General features: G+C 45.7%; 1 protein-coding gene across 3 annotated transcripts; it reads left to right on the top strand.

Moving 5' to 3' along the window:
* Positions 1–1,444: 1,444 nt before the first annotated feature.
* uspl1 (ubiquitin specific peptidase like 1) lies at positions 1,445–25,796 on the top strand. 3 transcript variants are annotated; one of them, XM_060057542.1, is made up of 9 exons: positions 1,445–1,599; positions 2,151–2,184; positions 2,634–2,756; positions 3,708–4,722; positions 19,745–19,855; positions 20,346–20,475; positions 22,246–22,371; positions 22,808–22,968; positions 23,821–25,796. In XM_060057542.1, the coding sequence occupies exons 2-9, from the start codon at positions 2,182–2,184 to the stop codon at positions 25,635–25,637; spliced, it is 3,486 nt and encodes a 1,161-aa protein (XP_059913525.1). In that variant the 5' UTR covers positions 1,445–1,599; positions 2,151–2,181; the 3' UTR covers positions 25,638–25,796. The 3 variants fall into 3 exon arrangements, with proteins under 3 accessions (XP_059913525.1, XP_059913523.1, XP_059913524.1); XM_060057540.1 differs by having other exon boundaries at positions 1,446–1,599; positions 2,151–2,307; XM_060057541.1 differs by lacking the exon at positions 2,151–2,184 and having other exon boundaries at positions 1,462–1,599.
* Positions 25,797–25,913: the final 117 nt, after the last annotated feature.

Genomic DNA, 25,913 nt, shown 5'->3' with positions numbered 1-25,913 from the left:
TTTCTTAGATGTGTTCTGCGCTTTGGTTCTTCAATGAAAACGGTCATTTTAAAAGGAAATGGCGACTTTTGACAGAGAATAGTAGCATAAATGCTGTTTTCTAGACAGAAACGTTAAACGTCTTCGAAGTTTGGATGGTTTCCCAGCACTCCGAAATAATTACAAACTAACTTGGCCTATATGCCAAGTAGCAAATGATCAATCTTTTGTTGTCTGTTCATTTGCTATTTGGCATATTTGTTGGTTTGTTATTAAAAGATTAGGGTTGGTACCTATAACCTAATCCTTAACTTGAAATTTGATTGTGTATGACTCTAAAACATACAGGGAAAGTTAAGCTTCATATAAACATAACTATTGAAGGTTGCTTTCGTTAAGGTTATTTAATATGCCTAGGCAAGTGCTTCTTAACAGTTTGGACTAATAATGATTCTGTAGCATCTTCATTGCCCATCGGGAATTACTAAAGTATCGTTATGAGAGAGAGAGAGAGAGAGAGAGAGAGAGAGAGAGAGAGAGAGAGAGAGAGAGAGAGAGAGAGAGAGAGAGAGAGAGAGAGAGAGAGAGAGAGAGAGAGAGAGAGAGAGAGAGAGAGAGAGAGAGAGAGAGTGTGACTCCTGTTTGTTCATCTTCACACTCAGTCGATCGACACACAAATACAAATAAAAATACTTTAACGTAAAAAAAAATAATTAAACAACCAACATTGAAGTCTTAATGTATAAACAAAAAGGCATATTCCCACATTCTAGCAATAAAGAAAATGTATGAAGGATATTATTCATGCAGAAAGATTCTCCTGTGAACCAATAAAATAATAATAAGATTCAAGATTACTTTATTGGTCACTAAGGACATTTTTCTTGGACATAAAGGCATGCAACACATGCAAATGCATCAGTTATCGTGCAGTAACAGACATAAGGTGCATTGCACAACATGTCACACCCTCCACATATGTCCTAAGTTTAGGAGATTCACACATCAGAGGGGTTTTTGTACATATTTGGGTATCTTTTTTATATCTTCTTGATACCCTGTAGGGGGGTCCAGGCTTATCAGCCATGTGCACTCAATTAAATGGTGAGCCTGCAGTTGGATTTGCCAGACTGAACTCAGTCTATTCAAATTATAAAATAGAAAGACATATATACCGTTTGCACGTTATAAACAAAGGATAGAAAATAGAAATGAATGTAGTTATGTCCAGTGAGTAAGGGTTCATACCAGACGTGGGGGGGGGGGGGTCTTTCGAGAAGAGGGGTGCTGGCATGAATGACATGAGCATGGATGATATCTCATTATTCTCTCGTTACTTTGTCAAGTAAAGAGATATTTTAAGTAGACAATATTTGAGGGCTCCGATGGGCTCTTGATTGGGTCGGAGGGTTAACCATGAATTATCTGTCCTGCATGAGACCGTACAGCCGGCGGAACGTTGGTGTCGACAAAAGGGGGCAGGAAACGCTGGTGCACAACCGGCGCCAAGCGGAAACTGAACGTTGCTGTAGCGATTTCTGTATATGCACATGGCGACGTTACCGGCCGGGATTCTTTCATTCTGTTTCGATGTTTTAATCTGACATGGAATTAATTACGGTAAATTGTTGTCATAAAAATGTATTCTTTGCAAGCGGTTTCGCTTTGAACCACAACAACTCCCGCTAGTTTAGCGCCTGACTCCGTTCAGGAGTACGTTAACCGGGCACGCTAGTCTTCATAGCATTATAACGTTAGCATGTTCAATTCAGTCCTTTAGAGGAAGATATGCTTGATCGAATATATATTTTTTAATAGCACATGATTATCTGTGGACTTTGTTTATGTTTATACCGTCACCCTATCCAGATTTCATTCTGATATACCAAATACTGTTAGTTGTGACAACACAATCACTCAATCCCGTCATATTGATAGTATTTATTCGAATGTACATCTGGGTGGTGCTTTGGTGCAACCTCCGACTTATCATAACAATGGGACACCTTGGGGGTCCATCTTATTGGGTAGGACCCGATGCATGTAGTGCTACGACCGCTAGTGATGGATGGCATGTGCGTGTTGGCCATCAGTGATGCTGCAGTGAGGACCAATCGACTTGTAGATCACCCTGGCTAACATTTTCTGTCTTGTTCTATTCCCTCGGTCAGCGTTTACACGGGTGGGCCATGTTCCGGTGATATGGTAATGTTTAGCACATGGCAACGGACGGCCTGGGACCAGAAGAGAAACAGTGTTATGCAAATGACAAGTGAAGACCCCGAGTTGCGGGCCCTGTCCCAAGACCTCGAGGGGTATTTGGGAAAAGTTAGTTGAAACTCAATGTCCTCCTCTCCATTGTGTCTCGTACGCAAAGCTGCATTTGACACATGAAACTGCCGAGAGCAGTCCAAACTGGGTACAGAGACGTAAATCTTTGGTATCCAAAGGCGAAAGTACTAGTTAAAATAAATAAATAAATGATGAGATGGGTGTTATAGTGCGCTGTGTACTGAGATTGACTGATACTCAACAACTCGTAACACATGCCACTGAATTAGAAGGTCTGTTTGTAGGAGTGCATGTTTGTGTCACTTCTGAAGGCCTCTTCCACAAATGCTTCCTTAACATGATTTTTCCGTTTTTCTTTTAAGGTTCAAGAAAGAACTTCCTCATTGGAGAATTGTCCTTGGTGCTGTGCCAAGGGCTGGGTCCATGCACTGCGCTCTTATCCCATCAACTTACAGGAGTCCATCACCCTCTGCACAAATCCACAGGTCTGTACACTTAAAAGCATATTTTGCAACCTCGTGGTGAATCTATACTTGCCACTAGATATTTGATGCAGATACCATTAGGGATGCACCCATACCATTAGGGATGCACCCATACCATTACCAGGGCTCAAAGTCGGGCCCTAACTATGGCAATGACACGCCCCCCTCTTTCCAAGACCTCTCAAAACATCCCAAAAGGCATTTCTTCTAAGTGTCCGTGTTGGAATTCACACTGAAACAGTGGGTTCACTGGCGCTTGGTATTGTTAAGTACTCATATCGGTACTCTGTATCAGCCAGTACCTAAATATAAGTACAAGTAAAAGTACTTGTATGTTATTTTCTGTGCATCCTTACAAACCATTATGTAAATGTTTGGAATATTCGGACATTGTCATGTTGGCTAGCATTCGTGTCACTGAGTGAGGGTCATGAATTGTGACTTTCTACCACAACCCAATTTCCATTTTTCTACATCCTTTGAGCTGTGTACGCAACAGTCCCTGCGGCAAGAAGTTGGTGAATAAATCAGAGACGTCTTCTGACAGTTATTGAACAGATAAATGACAAACATGAAAAGGATATTCCTCTTACCAATGTCCTGCCCTCGCTCCCGCCACTAAACCACTGTAACCAATACTGCTCCCGCCCGCCCTATCTCTAACCCAAATAACACACATTCGGCACACCTCGTTCCAGCCGGATTCAACGACTGGGGCAAGGTTAAATAATCACATACTTTTTGGTTGGGACAGGTCTTTGTCAAAGATTCCCAGGATTGTCCAGCAACATTAAAATATAACTGAATTAGTTGCGTTAAAGATGATGGGTGGCCCAGGATTAGGTCGGCAAGACATTGTGGCTCTCGGGCCTTTGCAAATGCGGGTATTCATGAGATGATTAGTGAAGTCCTATGTAGTCACAGTGCTGTCCCTCTCCTCTCCCCCCACAGTGCCTCTACCCCCTGGTAAGCAGACCTCTGGAGGATGTCTTGGCAGATCTGATTCCGGTGAAGGCGCAGATTGGAGTTAAAAGAAAGAACGGGCACGTCTTGCCAAGCGAAGACGTCGCGGTACCTCCCCCCAAACGGCCGCGCGCTCACGGAGACGAGCAAGGGTCGGAGGCCTCGGACTCTTCGGTCACCGGAGAAGAACCTCCTGCTATCGATGTGGACGGTACGGCGTTCACCGCGCTGCAGGACGCCTGTGAGGAGGCCCTCTGGACGACGCCTCCCTCAGAGGGCCCCCTCGCTTCTGAGGCTGTGCGTCAAGGGGAGGGCGCTAAGGACCAGGGGGACGATGTTCTCGTACCCACGTGCTCGCCGAGTAAACCCACGCCAGGGGAGTCTGCGCTGTCTTCGGCCGACCCCCCGTCGTCTGTCGGAGGGTTCGGCACGTTCGGACCCCCGTCGGCAGGGTTTGCGCCTCGCCGTGCCTCGGTGGTAGAGGACGGGACCCCCGGAGGCGTACTGTTTGGACAGGCAAACGGCCCGCCCCGTGACGGTCTCCGGCCTTGCGACCTGGACTCGACCCGGGGCGGGGAACCCTTGGAGGATTTAGTGGAATGCCTCTTGGCGTCGGCTCCGGCCGAGGAGCCACGGCTTCTGGACGGCGAGGGGACCTCTGTGCTTACGGGGGCCGCGACGAAGGAGGCGGAAGCAGAGGCGGCGGCCCCGACGTGGCAACAGGCCGACGCCAAGAAGAGCCTGGGAGACGTTCCCCCCCGACTGACGCACGCCGCGCCGCCTAAGGAAGAGGAGGGGCTGGTGCCGCTGCCGGCCAGGCTGTTCTGGAAGAACAGCGACAAGCTGTGCTGGCTCGACGCGCTGCTCGTCGCTTTGGTCAACTGTAGGAGCCTGAGGGACCACGGACCCGGAGAAGGGGCCCCGGGGTCCCCCATATGGGAGCTCATCACGGAGTACGACGCGGTCTGCGCCGCTGCCCAGGCGCACCAGCTCACTGGCAGAGGTGAGCGGCTCCTAACCGATGCGCGGATCGACCGGGTGAACGATGAATGGTTTGGGTCAGGGCTGCAACGGTTCACAAAACTGGCGGGTCGGATCGTGACACGGTTTTTGAGTCACGGGTCGGATCATTTTCGGATCAACGACAACAAAAAAGATAACAAGACAATTGTGACTTTAAATAAAATCAATTCAATTCAAATGTGTAAAAACAAAATAAAGTGAAAAAATTGGTAATAATCCTGCTACCTTTAACCATAGTAAATATAAAAAAAAAAAAAATGCTTCTGAATGCTGCTTATAAAATAAAAACTTAAAAAATCATTTAAACAAAATGCATTGCAATCTGAGGCATTATTCCTTTCTTATTTTTAACATGGATAGTAAATAAAAAAAATAAGAAAACTGTCCAAAGGAGGCAGAGAGAACTGGGCGAAAAGACTACAACCAAACATAAACAGCCCATTTCCGGTTCCGTTCCGGTTTCCGTTTCAATGGGATTTACGAAACGCCAAATAAAACACGACAGAAACCGTATTTCGCTACGATGCTTGATTAGGAACATCAACGAAACACCACTAACCACTCGGTGAGTTGCACATTTCTGAAAACTAACGTTCAGGGATGTTTTAAGGACAGGTTTGTGAATGCCCCATCCGTTCTGAAGCAGGCGGGGGCGAATCAAAATGAGCCAAATACCTGAGACGGGACCTATAGTCAACATTTCGGTGTGTCAACCACTATATTTCATCCTAGACAAACCAGAAAGGGGGCTCAATGTGCTAAATACCGGAATTGTCCTTTAAATATGCGCTGATCACGTGAACGCACAACTTTTTATACTCTTTTTTTATCAGCCGATCCGCGTATCACTTGCGTCCCGAACCGTGAGGGTTGATCCGTACGGATCACGGGTTACCCGTGAACCGTTGCACCACTAATTTGGGTATAAGCTGGGTTTGTATTAGGGCTCAGTGTTTCCCCCAGAACATGTCTTAGTCAAGGTGGTCAAGGAGCGATGGTGTTTACGGTCTTCAGTGAGGGTTTCAGTTCGCAATAACATAACCACACACCTGATGCCGCTGTTTCAATTCCATTCAAAAAAGCTTTGTGGCACGACTATTGTTGTGAACAGTATTACCGATGCATTATTTATCTTTATTTTTTGTATCTGGTGGAGGCATGTTTTTTTTTCCCCACGAGAGTTTTGTGCTTTGTTAATGCATGTTAATTTATAAAAAAAAATATATATATTCTTTCATTTTATACATTGGTGGTAGTCAAGGTGGGGCCCTACTGGGGGAAACACTGGGACTGAACGATTTTGGGACATAATCGAAATGCGATTATTTAGACCAAGTAAGCGTTTTTTCTTTTTTCTTTATAAAGGACCTTATGACCCGTGTTATTCACTAAACAAGCAATAAATCATTCTATAGTATGAACACAACACTGGAAGCAGTCAACATCTAAAGTGCTCTTTCCTTTAGGCATGGCCTATGTGTGGAGATGAATTGGTGCATGAAATGATAATATTACATCTTCAATTAACTATTGAATTGTGAAAGAAAATTAAACTAGAACTGCAAGCAGTTATGCAGGGGTCCAAGAAGTGTGCATTTCGCCAGCACAACGCGACAAGAAATGTGCATTTCGCCGGCACAACGCGAAGCATGTGTTCAAAACGCTACCGTGAACAACCTGTGGATATAAAGGTTTTGACTTTGAGAGGTTCGGTGTGGGAGTTTCGGCCCCAAACGCATTTTCCGCTACCGTTTAGTCGTAGACGGTTGGATCAAAATTGTTTTTACTGATTTGCATGGCGAAACATATATTCAAAACGCTACCGTTTCGTCGGCGATGGTCGGATCAAAATACTTTTATGGATTTCTTGTCGTGTGCGTCTGAAGACGTCGTGTGCAAAGTTTGGTGTCAATTGGGCAAGAAATGTGGGAGGAGTAGCGAAAAGTCAGTTTAGCTGTTTTCGTGATTTTGCATAAAGAAAATACTGACGTAAATGGGCGTGGTCTATGCCAAAATATACAGCTGACTGCAGTGAATCCGAGCGTATAACGTATTTGACTGTGGGAGCTTCGGTGTGGGAGTTATAGGCCAAAAGCCGCTTTTTCAGAACATTCCATTCTCCAATTAGGAGATAGACAATGTCGTCGTTTTTTGGCGCCGCCTTGTGGCGAAATTTTCCGAAGACAATTTTCCTTTTCCAAATAACTCCCGCCCACATTAATAATTCTTGGCCATATTTTCTATATAGACTCGGGATTACCCCTTGATGGTTTCCCTTGAGTTTGAAGAACATTCCTTTTGCCAATTAGAAGATATACAATTTCCTCGTTTATTGCGCCCCCTTAGGGCGTAATTTTCCGAATTTTTTATCGAACGACATTAAGGTTAGCACCGACATGTGTGTAGAATTTGGACTTGATCCGATGTCTAATCTTTGATATTTTTGGATTTTTGATTTTTCACGTCTAATTTAGCTAATAAACCAATATTCAAAACGCTACCGTTTTGTCGTCGAAGGTCGGATCAAAAAAGTGTCTAAGATTTCTTTGCGTGTGCGTCTGACGATGTCGTGTGCAAAGTTTGGTGTTGATTGTTCAAGAAATGTGGGAGGAGTAGGGAAAAGGCAGTTTTGCGGTTTTCGCGATTTAGCGAAAAATATTCATAGACGCAAATGGGCGTGGCCTAGGCCAAAAGATGCAGCAGACTCCAGTGCATCTGTGTGTACAAGTTTTTGACTGTGGGAGGTTCGGTGTGGGAGTTATAGCCCCAAACGCGTATTCCTTGGTATAGCGCCACCTAGTGACCGGCGTGTCTGGATTTTGTCGTCTGCTTAGTCCGAACAGATCTGGATCTAGTCATGCAATTTGCGTGTCGGCACCATTTACGGTTTGGGGTGTGGTATCACTTTTAGGGGGGTAAGTATAGGAACTAGAACTGCAAGCAGTTATGCAGGGGTCCAAGAAGTGTGCATTTCGCCGGCACAACGCGACAAGAAATGTGCATTTCGCCGGCACAACGCGAAGCATGTGTTCAAAACGCTACCCTGAACCTGTGGATACAAAGGATTTGACTGTGGTAGGAGTAGCGAGAAGTCAGTGTAGCGTTTTCGCGGCGAAATTTTGTAGAAGATACACAATTTCCTCGTTTATTGCGCCCCCTAATGGCGGAATTTTCCGATTTTTTTATCGAACGTCATTAAGGTTAGCACCGACATGTGTGTAAAATTTGGACTCGATCCGATGTCTAATTCTGGATTTCTTTGGATTTTGGATTTTCCACGACTAATTTAGCTAATATACCAATATTCCAAACGCTACCGTTTCGTCGTCGAAGGTCGGATCAAAAAAGTGTTCGAATTTTATTTTTTGTGTGCGTCTGACGATGCCGTGGGCAAAGTTTTGTGTCGATTGGTCAAGAAATGTGGGAGGAGTAGGGAAAAGACAGTTTTGCGGTTTTCGCGATATAGCGAAAAATATTCATAGACGCAAATGGGCGTGGCCTGGGCCAAAAGATGCAGCAGACTCCAGTGCATCTGTGGGTATATCGCTTTTGACTGTGGGAGGTTCGGTGTGGGAGTTATAGCCCCAAACAAGTTTTCCTAGGTATAGCGCCACCTAGTAGCCGGCAGGTCTGGATTTTGTCGTCTGCGTAGTCCGAACAGACCTGGATGTAGTCATGCAATTGGCGTGTGTGCACCTTTTACGGTTTGGGCTGTGGTACCACTTTTAAGGAGGTAAGAATAAGAACTAGAACTGCAAGCAGTTATGCAGGGGTCCAAGAAGTGTGCATTTCGCCGGCACAACGCGAAGCATGTGTTCAAAACAAATGGGCACGGCGTGTGCCAAAAGTTGCAGCTGACTCCAGTGAATCTGTGGATATAAAGGTTTTGACTGTGGGAGGTTCGGTGTGGGAGTTATAGCCCAAAACGCGTTTTCAGAACATTCCATTGGCAAATTAGGAGACATACAATGTCGTCGTTTTTTGGCGCCGCCTTGTGGCGAAATTTCCGAAGACAATTTTCCTTTTCCAAATAACTCCAGCCCACATTAATAATTCTTGGCCATATTTTCTATATAGACTCGGGATTGCCCCTTGATGGTTTCCCTCGAGTTTGAAGAACATTCCTTAGGCCAATTAGAAGATATACAATTTCCTCATTTATTGCGCCCCCTTATGGCGAGATTTTCCGATTTTTTTATCGAACGACCTTAAGGGTATCACCGACATGCGTCTAAAAGTTGGAAATGATCCGATGTCTAATTTTGCTATTTTGTTAATTTTTGCGTTTCGACGTAAAACATAGCTAATAAACAAATATTCAAAACGCTACCGTTTCGTCGTCGAAGGTTGGATCAAAAAAGAGTTTGAGTATTTATTTTCGTGTGCGTCTTAAGATGTCGTGTGCAAAGTTTGGTGTTGATTGGTCAAGAAATGCGGGAGGAGTAGCGAAAATACAGTTTTGCGGTTTTCGCGATTTTGCGAAAAATAATTATAGACGCAAATGGGCGTGGCCTATGCCAAAAGATGCAGCAGACTCCAGTGAATATGTGGGTACAAGTTTTTGCATGTGGGAGGTTCGGTGTGGGAGTTATAGCCCCAAACGCGTTTTCCCTTGGTATAGCGCCACCTAGTGTTCGGCGTGTCTGGATTTTGTCGTCTGCGTAGTCCGAAGAGATCTGGATCTAGTCATGCAATTCGCGTGTCGGCACCATTTACGGTTTGGGGTGTGGGCCCACTTTTAAGGAGGTAAGAATAATAATAAGAACTAGAACTGCAAGCAGTTATGCAGGGGTCCAAGAAGTGTGCATTTCGCCGGCACAACGCGAAGCATGTGTTCAAAACAAATGTGCGTGGCCTATGCCAAAAGATGCAACTGACTCCAGTGAATCTGTGGATAGAAAGGTTTTTACTGTGGGAGCTTCGGTGTGGGAGTTATAGCCCAAAACGCGTTTTCAGAACATTCCATTGGCCAATTAGGAGATATACAATGTCGTCGTTTTCTGGCGCCGCCTTGTGGTGAAATTTTCCGAAGAGAATTTTCCTCGTGGCGAAAATTTACGATTTTTTTATCGAACGACATTTAGGTTAGCACCGACATGTGTGTAACATTTGGACTTGATCCGATGTCTAATTCTGGATTTTTGTGGATTTTCGATTTTCCACGTCTAGTTTTGCTCATGAACCAATACTCAAAACGCTACCGTTTCGTCGTCGAAGGTCGGATCAAAAAAGTGTTCGAATTTATTTTTTTGTGTTCGTCTGAAGATGCCGTGTGCAAAGTTTGGTGTCAATTGGTCAAGAAATGTGGGAGGAGTAGCGAAAAAACAATTTTGCGGTTTTCGCGATTTTGCGAAAAAAATTTATAGACGCAAATGGGCGTGGCCTAGGCCAAAAGATGCAGCAGACTCCAGTGAATATGTGGGTACAAGTTTTTGACTGTGGGAGGTTCGGTGTGGGAGTTATAGCCCCAAACGCGTATTCCTTGGTATAGCGCCACCTAGTGACCGGAGTGTCCGGATTTTGTCGTCTGCGTAGTCCGAAGAGATCTGGATCTAGTCATGCAATTGGCGTGTCTGCACCATTTACGGTTTGGGCTGTGGGCACACTTTTAGGGAGGTAAGTATAATAGGAAAAATCCTTACAAAAACAATAGGGATCCAACCTGTTGGCTTGGACCCCTAAAAATCCTTACAAAAACAATAGGGATCCAACCTGTTGGCTTGGACCCCTAACTAGAACTGCAAGCAGTTATGCAGGGGTCCAAGAAGTGTGCATTTCGCCGGCACAACGCGACAAGAAATGGGCATTTCGCCGGCACAACGCGAAGCATGTGTTCAAAACGCTACCCTGAACCTGTGGATACAAAGGATTAGACTGTGGTAGGAGTAGCGAGAAGTCAGTGTAGCGTTTTCGCGGCGAGATTTTGTCGAAGATAAACAATTTCCTCGTTTATTGCGCCCCCTAATGGCGAAATTTTCCGAAATTTTTATCGAACGTCATTAAGGTTAGCACCGACATGTGTGTCAATTTTGGACTCGATGGGATATCTAATTTTTGGGTTTTTTAGATTTTTGATTTTTCACGTCTAATTTAGCTAATAAACCAATATTCAAAACGCTACCGTTTCGTCGTCGAAGGTCGGATCAAAAAACTGTCTATTATTTCTTTGCGTGTGCGTCTGAAGATGCCGTGTGCAAAGTTTGGTGTTGATTGGTCAAGAATTGTGGGAGGAGTAGGGAAAAAACAGTTTTGCGGTTTTCGCGATTTAGCGAAAAATATTCATAGACGCAAATGGGCGTGGCCTAGGCCAAAAGATGCAGCACACTCCAGTGAATATGTGTGTGCAAGTTCTTGACTGTGGAAGGTTCGGTGTGGGAGTTATAGCCCCAAACGCGTTTTCCCTTGGTATAGCGCCACCTAGTGGCCGGCGTGTCTGGATTTTGTCGTCTGCCGTCACCTCACGGACCTGGATCTAGTCATGCAATTGGCGTGTCGGCACCATTTACGGTTTGGGGTGTGGTACCACTTCTAGGTGCTGGAATAATAATAAACTAGAACTGCAAGCAGTTATGCAGGGGTCCAAGAAGTGTGCATTTCGCCGGCACAACGCGAAGCATGTGTTCAAAACAAATGTGCGTGGCCTATGCCAAAAGATGCAACTGACTCCAGTGAATCTGTGGATAGAAAGGTTTTTACTGTGGGAGCTTCGGTGTGGGAGTTATAGCCCAAAACGCGTTTTCAGAACATTCCATTGGCCAATTAGGAGATATACAATGTCGTCGTTTTCTGGCGCCGCCTTGTGGTGAAATTTTCCGAAGAGAATTTTCCTCGTGGCGAAAATTTACGATTTTTTTATCGAACGACATTTAGGTTAGCACCGACATGTGTGTAACATTTGGACTTGATCCGATGTCTAATTCTGGATTTTTGTGGATTTTCGATTTTCCACGTCTAGTTTTGCTCATGAACCAATACTCAAAACGCTACCGTTTCGTCGTCGAAGGTCGGATCAAAAAAGTGTTCGAATTTATTTTTTTGTGTTCGTCTGAAGATGCCGTGTGCAAAGTTTGGTGTCAATTGGTCAAGAAATGTGGGAGGAGTAGCGAAAAAACAATTTTGCGGTTTTCGCGATTTTGCGAAAAAAATTTATAGACGCAAATGGGCGTGGCCTAGGCCAAAAGATGCAGCAGACTCCAGTGAATATGTGGGTACAAGTTTTTGACTGTGGGAGGTTCGGTGTGGGAGTTATAGCCCCAAACGCGTATTCCTTGGTATAGCGCCACCTAGTGACCGGAGTGTCCGGATTTTGTCGTCTGCGTAGTCCGAAGAGATCTGGATCTAGTCATGCAATTGGCGTGTCTGCACCATTTACGGTTTGGGCTGTGGGCACACTTTTAGGGAGGTAAGTATAATAGGAAAAATCCTTACAAAAACAATAGGGATCCAACCTGTTGGCTTGGACCCCTAAAAAAATTCTTACAAAAACAATAGGGTTCCAACCTGTTGGCTTGGACCCCTAACTAGAACTGCAAGCAGTTATGCAGGGGTCCAAGAAGTGTGCATTTCGCCGGCACAACGCGAAGCATGTGTTCAAAACAAATGGGCACGGCGTGTGCCAAAAGTTGCAGCTGACTCCAGTGAATCTGTGGATATAAAGGTTTTGACTGTGGGAGGTTCGGTGTGGGAGTTATAGCCCAAAACGCGTTTTCAGAACATTCCATTGGCAAATTAGGAGACATACAATGTCGTCGTTTTTTGGCGCCGCCTTGTGGCGAAATTTCCGAAGACAATTTTCCTTTTCCAAATAACTCCAGCCCACATTAATAATTCTTGGCCATATTTTCTATATAGACTCGGGATTGCCCCTTGATGGTTTCCCTCGAGTTTGAAGAACATTCCTTAGGCCAATTAGAAGATATACAATTTCCTCGTTTATTGCGCCCCCTTATGGCGAGATTTTCCGATTTTTTTATCGAACGACCTTAAGGGTATCACCGACATGCGTCTAAAAGTTGGACATGATCCGATGTCTAATTTTGCTATTTTGTTAATTTTTGCGTTTCGACGTAAAACATAGCTAATAAACAAATATTCAAAACGCTACCGTTTCGTCGTCGAAGGTTGGATCAAAAAAGAGTTTGAGTATTTATTTTCGTGTGCGTCTTAAGATGTCGTGTGCAAAGTTTGGTGTTGATTGGTCAAGAAATGCGGGAGGAGTAGCGAAAATACAGTTTTGCGGTTTTCGCGATTTTGCGAAAAATAATTATAGACGCAAATGGGCGTGGCCTATGCCAAAAGATGCAGCAGACTCCAGTGAATATGTGGGTACAAGTTTTTGCATGTGGGAGGTTCGGTGTGGGAGTTATAGCCCCAAACGCGTTTTCCCTTGGTATAGCGCCACCTAGTGTTCGGCGTGTCTGGATTTTGTCGTCTGCGTAGTCCGAAGAGATCTGGATCTAGTCATGCAATTCGCGTGTCGGCACCATTTACGATTTGGGGTGTGGGCCCACTTTTAAGGAGGTAAGAATAATTATGCAGGGGTCCAAGAAGTGTGCATTTCGCCGGCACAACGCGACAAGAAATGTGCATTTCGCCGGCACAACGCGAAGCATGTGTTCAAAACAAATGGGCTTGGCCTATGCCAAAAGATGCAAGTGACTCCAGTGAATCTGTGGATATAAAGGTTTTGACTGTGGGAGGTTCGGTGTGGGAGTTATAGCCCAAAACGCGTTTTCAGAACATTCCATTGGCCAGTTAGGAGATATATTATTTCGTCGTTTTTTTGCGACCCCTTGTGGCGAAATTTTCCAAAGACAATTTTCCTTTGCCAAATAACTCCCGCCCACATTAATAATTCTTGGCCATATTTTGTATATAGACTCGGGATTGCCCCTTGATGGTTTCCCTTGAGTTTGAAGAACATTCCTTTTGCCAATTAGAAGATATACAATTTCCTCGTTTATTGCGCCCCCTTATGGCGGAAATTTCCGAATATTTTATCGAACGCCATTAAGGGGAGCATCGACATGTGTCAAAAATTTGGACTCGATCCGATGTCTAATTTTGGTATTTTTGGGATTTTTGATATTCCACGTTTAATGTAGCTTATAAAGCAATATTCAAAACGCTACCGTTTCGTCGTCGAAGCTCGGATCAAAAAAGTGTTCCATTTTTTATTTTCGTGTGCCTCTTAAGATGTCGTGTGCAAAGTTTTGTGTAAATTGGTCAAGAAATGTGGGATGAGTAGCGAAAAAACAGTTTTGCGGTATTCGCGATTTTGCGAAAAAAAATTATAGACGCAAATGGGCGTGGCCTATGCCAAAAGATGCAGCAGACTCCAGTGAATATGTGGGTACAAGTTTTTGACTGTGGGAGGTTCGGTGTGGGAGTTATAGCCCCAAACGCGTATTCCTTGGTATAGCGCCACCTAGTGACCGGCAGGTCTGGATTTTGTCGTCTGCATAGTCTTCACGTACCTGGATCAAGTCATGCAATTCGCGTGTCGGCACCATTTACGGTTTGGGCTGTGGTACCACTTTCTTGGTAGGAAGTATAATAATAATAATAAAAAAAATCCTTACAAAAACAATAGGGATCCAACCTGTTGGCTTGGACCCCTAATAATAATCCTTACAAAAACAATAGGGATCCAACCTGTTGGCTTGGACCCCTAATAATAATCCTTACAAAAACAATAGGGTTCCAACCTGTTGGCTTGGACCCCTAAAAATCCTTACAAAAACAATAGGGTTCCAACCTGTTGGCTTGGACCCCTAAAAATAAACACTACAAAAACAATAGGGATCCAATCTGTTGGCTTGGACCCCTAAAAAGAAAAATCCTTACAAAAACAATAGGGATCCAACCTGTTGGCTTGGACCCCTAATAAAAAAAATCCTTACAAAAACAATAGGGATCCAATCTGTTGGCTTGGACCCCTAATAATCCCTACAAAAACAATAGGGTTCCAACCTGTTGGCTTGGACCCCTAACGAGAAGTCAGTGTAGCGTTTTCGCGGCGAAATTTTGTAGAATATATACAATTTCCTCGTTTATTGCGCCCCCTAATGGCGAAATTTTCCGATTTTTTTATTGAACGTCATTAAGGTTAGCACCGACATGTGTGTAGAATTTGGACTCGATCCGATGTCTAATTTTGGATATTTTTTAATTTTTAATTTTCTACGTCTAATTTAGCTAATAAACAAATATTCAAAACTCTACCGTTTCGTCGTCGAAGGTCGGATCAAAAAACTGTCTATGATTTCTTTGCGTGTGCGTCTGAAGATGTTGTGTGCAAAGTTTGGTGTTGATTGGTCAAGAAATGTGGGAGGAGTAGCGAAAAAACAGTTTTGCGGTTTTCGCGATTTTGCGAAAAAAAATTATGGACGCAAATGGGCGTGGCCTATGCCAAAAGATGCAGCAGAGTCCAGTGAATATGTGCGTACAAGTTTTTGACTGTGGGAGGTTCGGTGTGAGAGTTATAGCCCCAAACGCGTATTCCTGGGTATAGCGCCACCTAGTGACCGGCGTGTCTGGATTTTGTCGTCTGCTGAGTCCGAACAGATCTGGATCTAGTCATGCAATTCGCGTGTCGGCACCATTTACGGTTTGGGCTGTAGTACCACTTTCAGGGGGGTAAGAATAACTAGAACTGCAAGCAGTTATGCAGGGGTCCAAGAAGTGTGCATTTCGCCGGCACAACGCGACAAGAAATGTGCATTTCGCCGGCACAATGCGAAGCATGTGTTCAAAACGCTACCCTGAACCTGTGGATACAAAGGATTTGACTGTGGTAGGAGTAGCGAGAAGTCAGTGTAGCGTTTTCGCGGCGAAATTTTGTAGAAGATATACAATTTCCTTGTTTATTGCGCCCCCTAATGGCGAAATTTTCCGTCATTTTTATCGAACATCATTAAGGTTAGCACCGACATGTGTGTAGAATTTGGACTCGATCCAATGTCTAATTTTGGATTTTTTTTGGATTTTTAATTTTCCACGTCTAATTTAGCTAATAAACAAATATTCAAAACTCTACCGTTTTGTCGTCGAAGGTCGGATCAAAAAACTGTCTATAATTTCTTTGCGTGTGCGTCTGACGATGCCGTGGGCAAAGTTTGGTGTTGATTGGTCAAGAAATGTGGGAGTAGCGAAAATACAGATTTGCGGTTTTCGCGATTTAGCGAAAAATATTCATAGACGCAAATGGGCGTGGCCCAGGCCAAAAGATGCAGCAGACTCCAGTGCATCTGTGTGTACAAGTTTTTGGACTCTGGGAGGTTCGGTGTGGGAGTTATAGCCCCAAACGTGTATTCCTTGGTATAGCGCCACCTAGGGACCGGCGTGTATGGATTTGGTTATCTGAGTAGCGGTGCCGGACCTGGATCTAGTCATGTAATTGGCGCGTGTGCACCATTTACGGTTTGGGCTGTAGTACCACTTTCACCGCGGGAAGTATAACAAGAAGTGTGCATTTCGCCGGCACAACGCGACAAGAAATGTGCATTTCGCCGGCACAACGCGAAGCATGTGTTCAAAACAAATGGGCACGGCGTGTGCCAAAAGTTGCAGCTGACTCCAGTGAATCTGTGGATATAAAGGTTTTGACTGTGGGAGGTTCGGTGTGGGAGTTATAGCCCAAAACGCGTTTTCAGAACATTCCATTGGCAAATTAAGAGACATACAATGTCTTAGTTTTTTGGCGCCGCCTTGTGGCGAAATTTCCGAAGACAATTTTCCTTTTCCAAATAACTCCTGCCCACATTAATAATTGTTGGCCATATTTTTTATATAGACTCGGGTTTTCCCCTTGATGGTTCCCTTATAGTTTGAAGAACATTCCTTTGGCCAATTAGAAGATATACAATTTCCTCGTTTCTTGCGCCCCCTAATGGCGACATTTTCCGAATTTTTTATCGAACGACAGTAAGGATAGCCCCAACATGTGTGTAAAATTTGGACTTGATCCGATGTCTAATCTTTGATATTTTTGGATTTTTGATTTTTCACGTCTAATTTAGCTAATAAACAAATATTCAAAATGCTACCATTTCGTCGTCGAAGGTCGGATCAAAAAACTGTCTATTGTTTCTTTGCGTGTGCGTCTGAAGATGCCGTGTGCAAAGTTTGGTGTCGATTGGTCAAGAAATGTGGCAGGAGTAGCTAAAAAACTGTTGTGCGGTTTTCGCGATTTAGCGAAAAAAAATTATAGACGCAAATGGGCGTGGCCTATGCCAAAAGATGCAGCAGACTCCAGTGAATAAGTGGGTACAAGTTTTTGACTGTGGGAGGTTCGGTGTGGGAGTTATAGCCCCAAACGCGTTTTCCCTGGTATAGCGCCACCTAGTGACCGCCGTGTCTGGATTTGGTTATCTGAGTAGCGGTGCCGTACCTGGATCTAGTCATGCAATTGGCGTGTCGGCAACATTTACGGTTTGGGCTGTGGTACCACTTCTAGGGGGAGGTAGTATAATAATAATAAAAAAAATCCTTACAAAAACAATAGGGATCCAATCTGTTGGCTTGGACCCCTAATAATAATAATCCTTACAAAAACAATAGGGATCCAATCTGTTGGCTTGGACCCCTAATAAGACTCTTGATGATCTCCAAACAGTTACAGTAACAAATCAAAAAATAAATAATGCAAATCGTGTTCCTTTACATCACAATGTCTGTTTGAGTTTGATTAATCGTTCAGCCCTAGTTTGTACAGGTCCCCCGTTTCAGAATACAGCAGGGGAGTACAAAACGATATCGGTTCATAAACGTATAAACTCAGCTGTTCAGCGAGTACTCTGCTGTAGGAGGGAATAATGTGTGTACTGCTGGAAGGATGTTATTTTAAAGCAACCGCTTGGATGATAGAAACTGAGAATAAATTATTTGAAGCAATACGCCGAGAAAACTGCAACAAGTGTTGGCCTGTCTTACCCAGATTCAGACGAGTTGTTTAATTCCTCATTGTGCGTTTGGAGGGGGGGGTGCAATGAGGCTACAGGGTTACATTACCCTGCAGTGTAGCTCTTGTTCATGTGAGAATGCGTACATCTCTGTGCATCACTTTCAGTGTTTCGGGGGGGGGGGGGGGGGGGGGGTGTTTCTCAGTTTCTCAGTTTCTCTGTTTCAATTCCATTCAAAAAGCTTTATGGAACGACCATTGTTGTAAACAGTATTACCGATGCATTATTTATCTTTATTTTTTATGCCTGATAGAAATATGTTTTCTTTCCCTACGAGAGTTTTCTACTTTGTTAATGCATAATAATTAAAAAATAATTATGAAAATAAATAAATAATTTATATATATATACACACACACAATGGTCGTCAGGGCGGGGAAGTATCGTTGTTAAGGCGGCCGCCTTATCAAAACAGTGCTAGGGGAAACACAAATGAACACAAATGTTATAACCAGTCTGTCATGACTTTCAACGAGTTTTCCGGTTATGTAAAGTGTAATACATGTTCACATAGCACGTCGTACAATTAAGGTGACATGATCTGAACTCAAATAGTGAGAGGATCAAGCCAAATCCACGGGAAAGTGCAAATATTTCAACTTGAGCTATTGACTGTTTTGGAGCTTTCGACAGATTTCCCCCAGCCATGCCGCCTGCAATACCAGTGGAATATCATCTATTCGTGTCATTCCATTGACTTTGTATGTATTCGCTTTCGGTGTGATCAAACGGTGTCCACATTAGAGTTGAGGCATAAAACCGCCACACATTGAGGGGTGTGGTCGATATGTCCATATTATCAGTGTTAACTGAACACGTGTGTGGCTGCTGTTGACTATGTACAATCTTTTGTTGACTGCATGCACTTTATTTGTGCAGTGTCCTTGGGTACTTTAAAAATATATTTTAAAATAAAATGCGTAATAAGTAGGGATGGGCATTTGAAGAAATTTTCTTGATCGAGCATCGCTAGAGTTATCGATCAATTATCGATTAATCATTAACTTTTTTCTATGTTTTTTTTCTAATGTTTTTATCAATGAAATCTTTATTCCAACAATAATGTATGGGCCAAAATTAATACAATACAGTTAACTTGAAGACCTACAACTGTTTAACAGTTTTAAAATAATAAATACAGGCATTATAGGTTATAGGCCTATGCGGCGCTCGTAAAGTCCGAACAATGCGCCTACAGGCGCTCTTAAAGGTTTGGAAACGATTCAACAAGACTAAATCTGTAGCCTATTCCAATTACAATAAGTAGCGAACTTATCGGACAACAATAATCAAACAAAGGCAGTAGGCTAAAAGTGGGCATTAAACTGTATAACTGTTATGAAAAAAAAGGGGGGGAAAAGGCCGACATATAATGCCTGCAGCCGGCGCGCGGAAAAGGCTCGCAACAAAAAGATGAGCCACCCATTTACAAACAATTGCATGAACTAGTCTATCTAAAAGCAATACCTTATTGAACATATATAAGGCTGGACTTGTTGCTAAAATATCACAGTTTTGGCAAAATGTAACGACTCCAAGAGGCACCAAGCGGAGCGAGAGTCAACACATTAAGAAAGAAAAGAGCGACTCACATACGGTGGTGACTGTCGTCCATAGCATACAGTAACTCCAGCCTACATATTTTTGTTTAGGAATATAAGCATGTTAACATGCTCGGGGGTCAGACGCGAACGCAGCCTTGTAACTGTCAGTCCAGCAGCAGAAAACACCCGCTCTGACGGGACCGAAGTTGCGGGGATGCAGAGGTATTGTCGCGCTAACTTTGACAGCCTGGGGAACCTTCTTCCATTCACTTTCCACCAGTCGGCAGGGTTATATTCAATTAAATGCTTCAAGACTCACAGTATGCAACACAACGTCCTTTTAATCGATAACAATATAAATTGATCGACGCATTTCTTAACGATCAATTATCGAGCATCGATTAATTATGCCCATCCCTAGTAATAAGCTGAGCTGTATGTCACGGGGTGCGTGGACCTCCGCCTCATGCGTTCCCTGTGAACCCCTCCTGTCCAGATGGTGTTGTGAGGGTCCCAGACGGGGTGCTGCAGAAGGCCCGCACCGACCTGCACCGCATCCGCATGGACGTCTTCCAGCTGCTGCAGCCCAAACTACGCTGCCGCCTGGGTAGGTTCAGTCACCTGTTCAGTGTCTGCTGGCGAACCTGCCACATCGTATTCAAATAACTTAATTACTTGGAACTTGGAAGAGGAAACGTTAATAGCCGTGTGTGTGCCCGTGTGTTTGTTGAAGTGTGTGTGTGTGTGTTTGTTGAAGTGTGTGTGTGTGTGTTTGTTGAAGTGTGTGTGTGTGTGTGTGTGGGTGTGGGTGTGTGGAAGTGCATGGCAAAGTGCATGGCTCCTATGTGAGTGTGTTGAAGTTTGTGTGTGTGTGTTGAAGTGCATGGCTCCTATGTGAGTGTTGAAGTTTGTTTGTGTTATTGTGTGTGTGTGTGTGTGTGTTGAAGTGTATGGCTCCTGTGTGAGTGTGTTGAAGTTTGTGTGTGTGTGTGTGTTGAAGTGCATGGCCCCAGTGTGTGTGTGTTGAAGGTCTGTGTGTGTGACCTCGGGTGTTGTGTTGAGCTGAAGCCTTCCTTCCCTTGGGGTTATGTCTGCAGGCCGGAAGGAGACCCCGGTGTTCGCCTTGCCCCTCCTGGTGGCCGGCGACCCGTGGGCCGAGGGCCTCTTCGAGCAGAGCTTCGAATGGGAGCTTGAGTGCAGCAGCTGTCAGGGCGTCAGCCAGACCAGGCAAGTGTCCCAAGTTCTCCAAGTTGCAACGTATTTGTAGTTTATAAAGGGATATTTTTGCCAAAAAACTCAAATCACAGATTTTTCTTAAACCAAAACCGATAATCGATTATTAACGATTTCTTCTTTTTTTTTTTTTTATATGACAAATATATATACTTTTAAACCTGGATTTTATTTGAAGAAAAACAATGATTAACAAAAGCAAAATAAATGACACAAATCTCTGACTCGGCTGCTTGGCTCAGTTTAAGCTTTGGAGTAAATGTGTTGTGCTTCTGCTTTTGGTTTCCACAGACTTTAGGCAAAATCTAAACTCACTTGGATATTTTACGTATTAAAAAAAAGTTTCCTTTTTTTTTATAATGGATTTTCTTTTTAAAAAATCGTCCTAAACAATAAAATCGAATTACGATAAAAAATAGATTCATCACCCAGCACTAAGTTTATGCCTTAAGGCAGCGTCCAAACATATGTTGGTGTCTCTATAAACATTGTATTTTATCTGCTTGTTCTGAGTTATTTTGGAGTTGATGGCTGATGGATTGATTAAGCATTCCTCCAAAAAAAACACTAAGTGAGAACTTTCTGGAATTTCCCCCCTAAAAAAAATACACAAAATTTTCAAATAGAAAATAATGTACAAATATATGTATCCAGCTGTACTGCATTTCTATAAAACATTCAATGAATAAAATAAATATATTTTATAAAAATAAAATTAAATAAAAAAATCTAAATCGTGATCAAAATGTGCACGGCCTTGTACCTCCTGGTACCTTTGCACTCCTCATCCTAGCTATCTCTGTTGTATACGGGGAACGGGTTAACCTAGCAATTGTAAGCGCTTGGTCCTTGGTTTTATGAACATCCTTACTGTACTGACAGCAATACGTTGTTGTTTCTCTTTCTTTTGACAAATGTGCTTACTGTAAGTCGCTTTGGATAAAAGGTGAATGTAAATCTTCGTGTTGGCGTCTCGTCCACAACCGAAACGCAGTCTCCTGTCGCCGTAAACAAAGCGTTTGAAAACCACCTTCCACCTTTGGGATTTTTCCACACATACTGGTGTTTACTTCTTGTGTCGTCGCAAGGACCGGCGAAACCAAAAAGTTCTTGCAACACAAATGACATCATGACCTCGATTTACACACGGCGACGGTTGTTTCACACATGTTGATGGCGCCAGAGACCGTCTGACAATAGTGTGCGGCGCGCGCTGTCAGGTTTAATGACCCGTTTACCCCGAGCCGCTGTGGTGCGCTGACTGTCGCCTTCGCCGCTCAAGAAGACGCCCGTCCAAGCGCATGCTCCTGAAGTTCCTCTGATGATCGCACCTAACTTTTTTTTTTTTTTTATTGCCCCCTGCTGGCCTGGCATGCTTATGTCAGTGTTTTTTCTTTTTAAAGGTGACATATTATAACACCAGGTGTGATTGATGAGCCGTTACAAGCCGTTTTTTTAAATCTGCTTCTTCTGACGTCACCAGTGGGCTTGTCCACCTAGATGTATGACTGATAGATCAGCCTACCAGCCTACCCAGTGGACTGCAGCAAACGTTGCTCATCCATCCTTCACACATCTAGGTGGACACACGCCCACCCATGACGTCAGTAGGGGCCGATTTTCAAAAGGGCTCGCAACGGCTAATCACACCCGGTGTCACAATGTCAACTTTAAATAGCTTCGGCCTTCTCTTGGGGACGTTCTCTATAACGCAGTCGGTGTGGACCTTGTAACCAACGTTAGATGGTTGCTTCCTTCTTCCAGGGTGACCAAGCCACTGCCAACGTTCACCAACGTGGTGGACGACTGGCATCCGGAGAAGGCGGCCCACCGCGGGCCGTGCAACCTGTGTCACAAGAAGGACCAGAGCAGGACGATGGTGTTGGACAGGTGAGGCTCTTCAGGGCTGGCTCCAAGGGGGCCGCTTGACGCCCGGGTGGATTCCTGCCACAAAGTAGCTCGGTGCATGAAACTCGTCCGTCGAGGTTGTTTTGTGGTCTTCCATTTGAGTAAGGGTTCTCTCACGGGGCACTTGCATGGAGCATGCATTCAGGTTGGGTACAGGCCTGCACGCGATCCATGTCGCTTTTTAAATGTCATTTGTACAAACCAATGTTAATTAATATTTACTTAACCCGACCCGCACCCAATGTCAAGCGTGTGTTGCTCGTTAAGGTCATACAGTTTTAAAGAAGCGACCAAAATGTTTTAGATAAAATAGCAAATTAAAGAAATCTGTAATATGGGTCCAGACCCGACGTGGTTGTAAGCGACGGCGTTGGGATCCGGACTGAGTCCTGATGTACCTCCGGCCCCGTCTCCCCAGGGTCCCTGCCGTGTTCGCCCTGCACTTTGTGGACGGGCTGCCGGGCAACGACCCCCAGCGCTACTCCTTCAGCCACCGCGGGCGCCGCTACGCCGTGTCCACCGTCGTCCAGTACGACCGGGACATCCAGCACTTCGTCACCTGGACGCGCACCGTAGACGGTGGGGGATTGTGTACTGTGTTGTTGTTGTTGTTGGATCCTTCACAGATCCTAGTGTCATTCATGTGTGTATTTCTGATACGTTGTTGTGCTGTTTCAATATTGCAACATGCATTTCAATTGTCACATTCAACATGTGGTGAGGTATATATATTTTTAGGGCTGTCAAGCAATTAAAATCTAATTAATTACAGGCTCTGTGATTAATTAATCTAAATTAATCGAATGCTTTGGAAAGTATTTCAAAGCAAGCAAGTAAAGTAAGTAAATTATGGCAGATGAGTGATTCAATGAATAATAGACATAATAGACTTTAAAGTTCAATGCCTCTTTTTTATTTAAAACATGTCTTTCATTAACATACGGTGCATTTTAAGGTCAAATTATTAACATTTCCATCTCACTCAAGATTCAATGCATCTCAGTCCAGTGTGGCTTGACGAGGCTGGCTGCTAGCGCCATCTTCAGGGGCTGTGGCAGCTCGTACCTGCGAGGTTGCTACCCAATGTTTTGCGTTGAGCTGGTATTCAAGGGTTGATGCACTCCCGTGATAGGAAAATTCCTTACTACAGAGATTGCAGATAACGGTGTTCCGTTTAAACTTGAACTTTTCGTTCACGGGGCTGAGCAGCCTCTTCTCGCCTGCCTCCATTTTGTTTCAACGCAAATGCAGCACCGGGTCAAAGGGCGCTATAGAAGCGCGATTAATCTGCGATTATTTTTTTTAGTGCGTTAATTAAATTAAAGCGTTAATTTCACAGCCCTAATTTCTTTTTGATTAACTTGTATTAATAATCATATTATAATCATTTCCATTTGTATTAATGTTTTTTTATTTTCTTTCTTCTGGCAGGAGCGTGGCAGGAGTTCGACGACCTGAAGCATCCCGGCTGCCGCAGCCACCAGGAGCTCCCCGTCCCAGCCCAGGAGATGCACATCGTCTTCTGGGAGGCGGACGAGGACCCCGCCCGCCCGGCCTGCTCCCCCCCCGCCCCGGTCGGGGGACCCCCGCCTTCCAACGGCGCGCCGGACCAGGCGACGCTGCTGGCCCCGTCTCCGGACCGGCCCCTCCTCCCGTCGTACGACGACGGGGACCTCGACGCCGTCCTCGACCTGTCCGTGGACGGAGGCGCGGCGCGGTGCCACACGGGTGACGCGTCCATCGGGTCGGCCACGCTGCTGGACGCCTTCGAGGGCCTGTCCCACAGCGACATCGTGACGCTCACGCTGACGGAGGTCCGGCCGGACGCCGCGGGGAAGCTGCCGGCCCACCCAACGCCAGAGAGGCACTCTCCGGACGACGACGCCGTCGCCGACCTGACGCCCCGGAGAGACGAGGCTCTGGCTGGGTCTGCGTCCGAGTCCGAAGGCGATGAACACGTGTCGGGGGATCCCACGTTTGACCCCCCTTCCCCCAAGCGAACACGCCAGGCTAAAGCCAAAGCCAAAGCCAAGAGGGAAAAGAAAAGTGGCACGAAACCGAAGCCTCCCCCAAAAGTGAAGGCTCCCCCAAAAGTGAAGGCTCCTCCTAAACCGAAGCCTCCCCCAAAAGTGAAGGCTCCTCCTAAACCGAAGCCTCCCCCAAAAGTGAAGGCTCCTCCTAAACCGAAGCCTCCTCCGAAAACTCCTCTTTCAAAGCGTGGCAAAAAAGAGTTAGCAACCGCCGTGGCCATGGAAACGGCCGCTACCGCCGGCGTTCCATCGACGAACCCCTCGCCGCCGCCGTCGCCGCCTGTTCAGATCCCCGCGCTCGATAACCCGCTGCAGCTGGACCGCTGGAGCTTCATGATGAGCAAACAGCCTCAGACCCGGCTCAAAGCCATCCCCGCCCCGGAGCCGGCCGCGGCGGCCCCCGTGAGGCCCGCCCCCAACCCCGCGCCTCCGAGGAAACCCAGCGCGCCCCGGCCCCAGCTGAGGCTGGAGAGCAGCGAGCTGCCGCCGAAGAACGCCGGGATGTACGACGCCTTTGGCGTGAAAAGTACGTCTACCTTTTCGTCGTGGTCGCCGGCGCCGCCGACTCTCCCTGAGCCCGCGGGGTACCGCACTCCTTTAGCCCTGCCCCCGAGCACGCCGACCGCGGCCAAGGCGGTCGCCTTCACCTTCCAGACCCCCGGAGCCACGCCCTCGGGGAAACGCGACCGTCTCTCGGACGGTCCCGTCACCACGGACTCCCTCCGACTCCAGCTGCTGAAGAAGCTCAAGGCCAAGAAGAAGAAGCTGGAGGCGCTGAACCAGCTGCTGCAGGGCGGGGCCGGGGGCGGGGCCCGGGCCGGGGCGGCCTCCCCCCAGGCCGTCACCTCTAGCACGGCCCCGGGGTCGAGCTGCGAGGACCTGCTCACCGCCTGGCTGTCGCCCACCTCCACCGTCAGCAACCGGTCGCCCGACAGCTCCGGGCTGCCCGAGACGCGGACCAATGGGAGCGGGGCGGGGCCTGTGGGCGGGGCTTACCAGACAAACTATCCCCCGCCTTACTGCCTGCCGGGCGCGGAGGACAACCTCCTGGAGGAGTTCATGTCCGGGGGGGCCGCACTGCAGCGGCAGGCCCCCATGGAGGCTCAGGGCCCCAGCGGGCTGGCGGGCGGCGGCGGCGGCGGCGGGAAGAAGAAGGCGGCGTGTGCCGTGTCGAACGAGTTTGAGACGTTTGACATGGATGACCTATATTTGTTTTGAGTCGTTCATGCAACGAATTAATTGAACGAGTGAATTGAATGAATGGATGCATTTTGGTTATTGTGATACGGATGGTGGCAGTACTGTAAGTTTTGTTCCCTGAAGGCTACTTCAAACGAGTTGGCACTGTCTTTGAAAATAAAAAGATGACACAACTGAGTTATTCATGTTTCAGTATGTAGGTCTCGTTAAGCACTTTGTATGTTTCCTCGAATTATAGGGTCGGCTTAGCTCAGGAGGTACAGCGGTTGCCTGTCAAACATGCATTCGATCCCC

This window comes from Gadus macrocephalus, chromosome 7, assembly GCF_031168955.1.
Source record: "Gadus macrocephalus chromosome 7, ASM3116895v1".
Classification (NCBI taxonomy): Eukaryota; Metazoa; Chordata; class Actinopteri; order Gadiformes; family Gadidae; genus Gadus; species Gadus macrocephalus.
The sequence above is the reverse complement of the archived record's forward strand: the minus strand, read 5'-3'. Positions and strand labels throughout refer to the sequence as shown.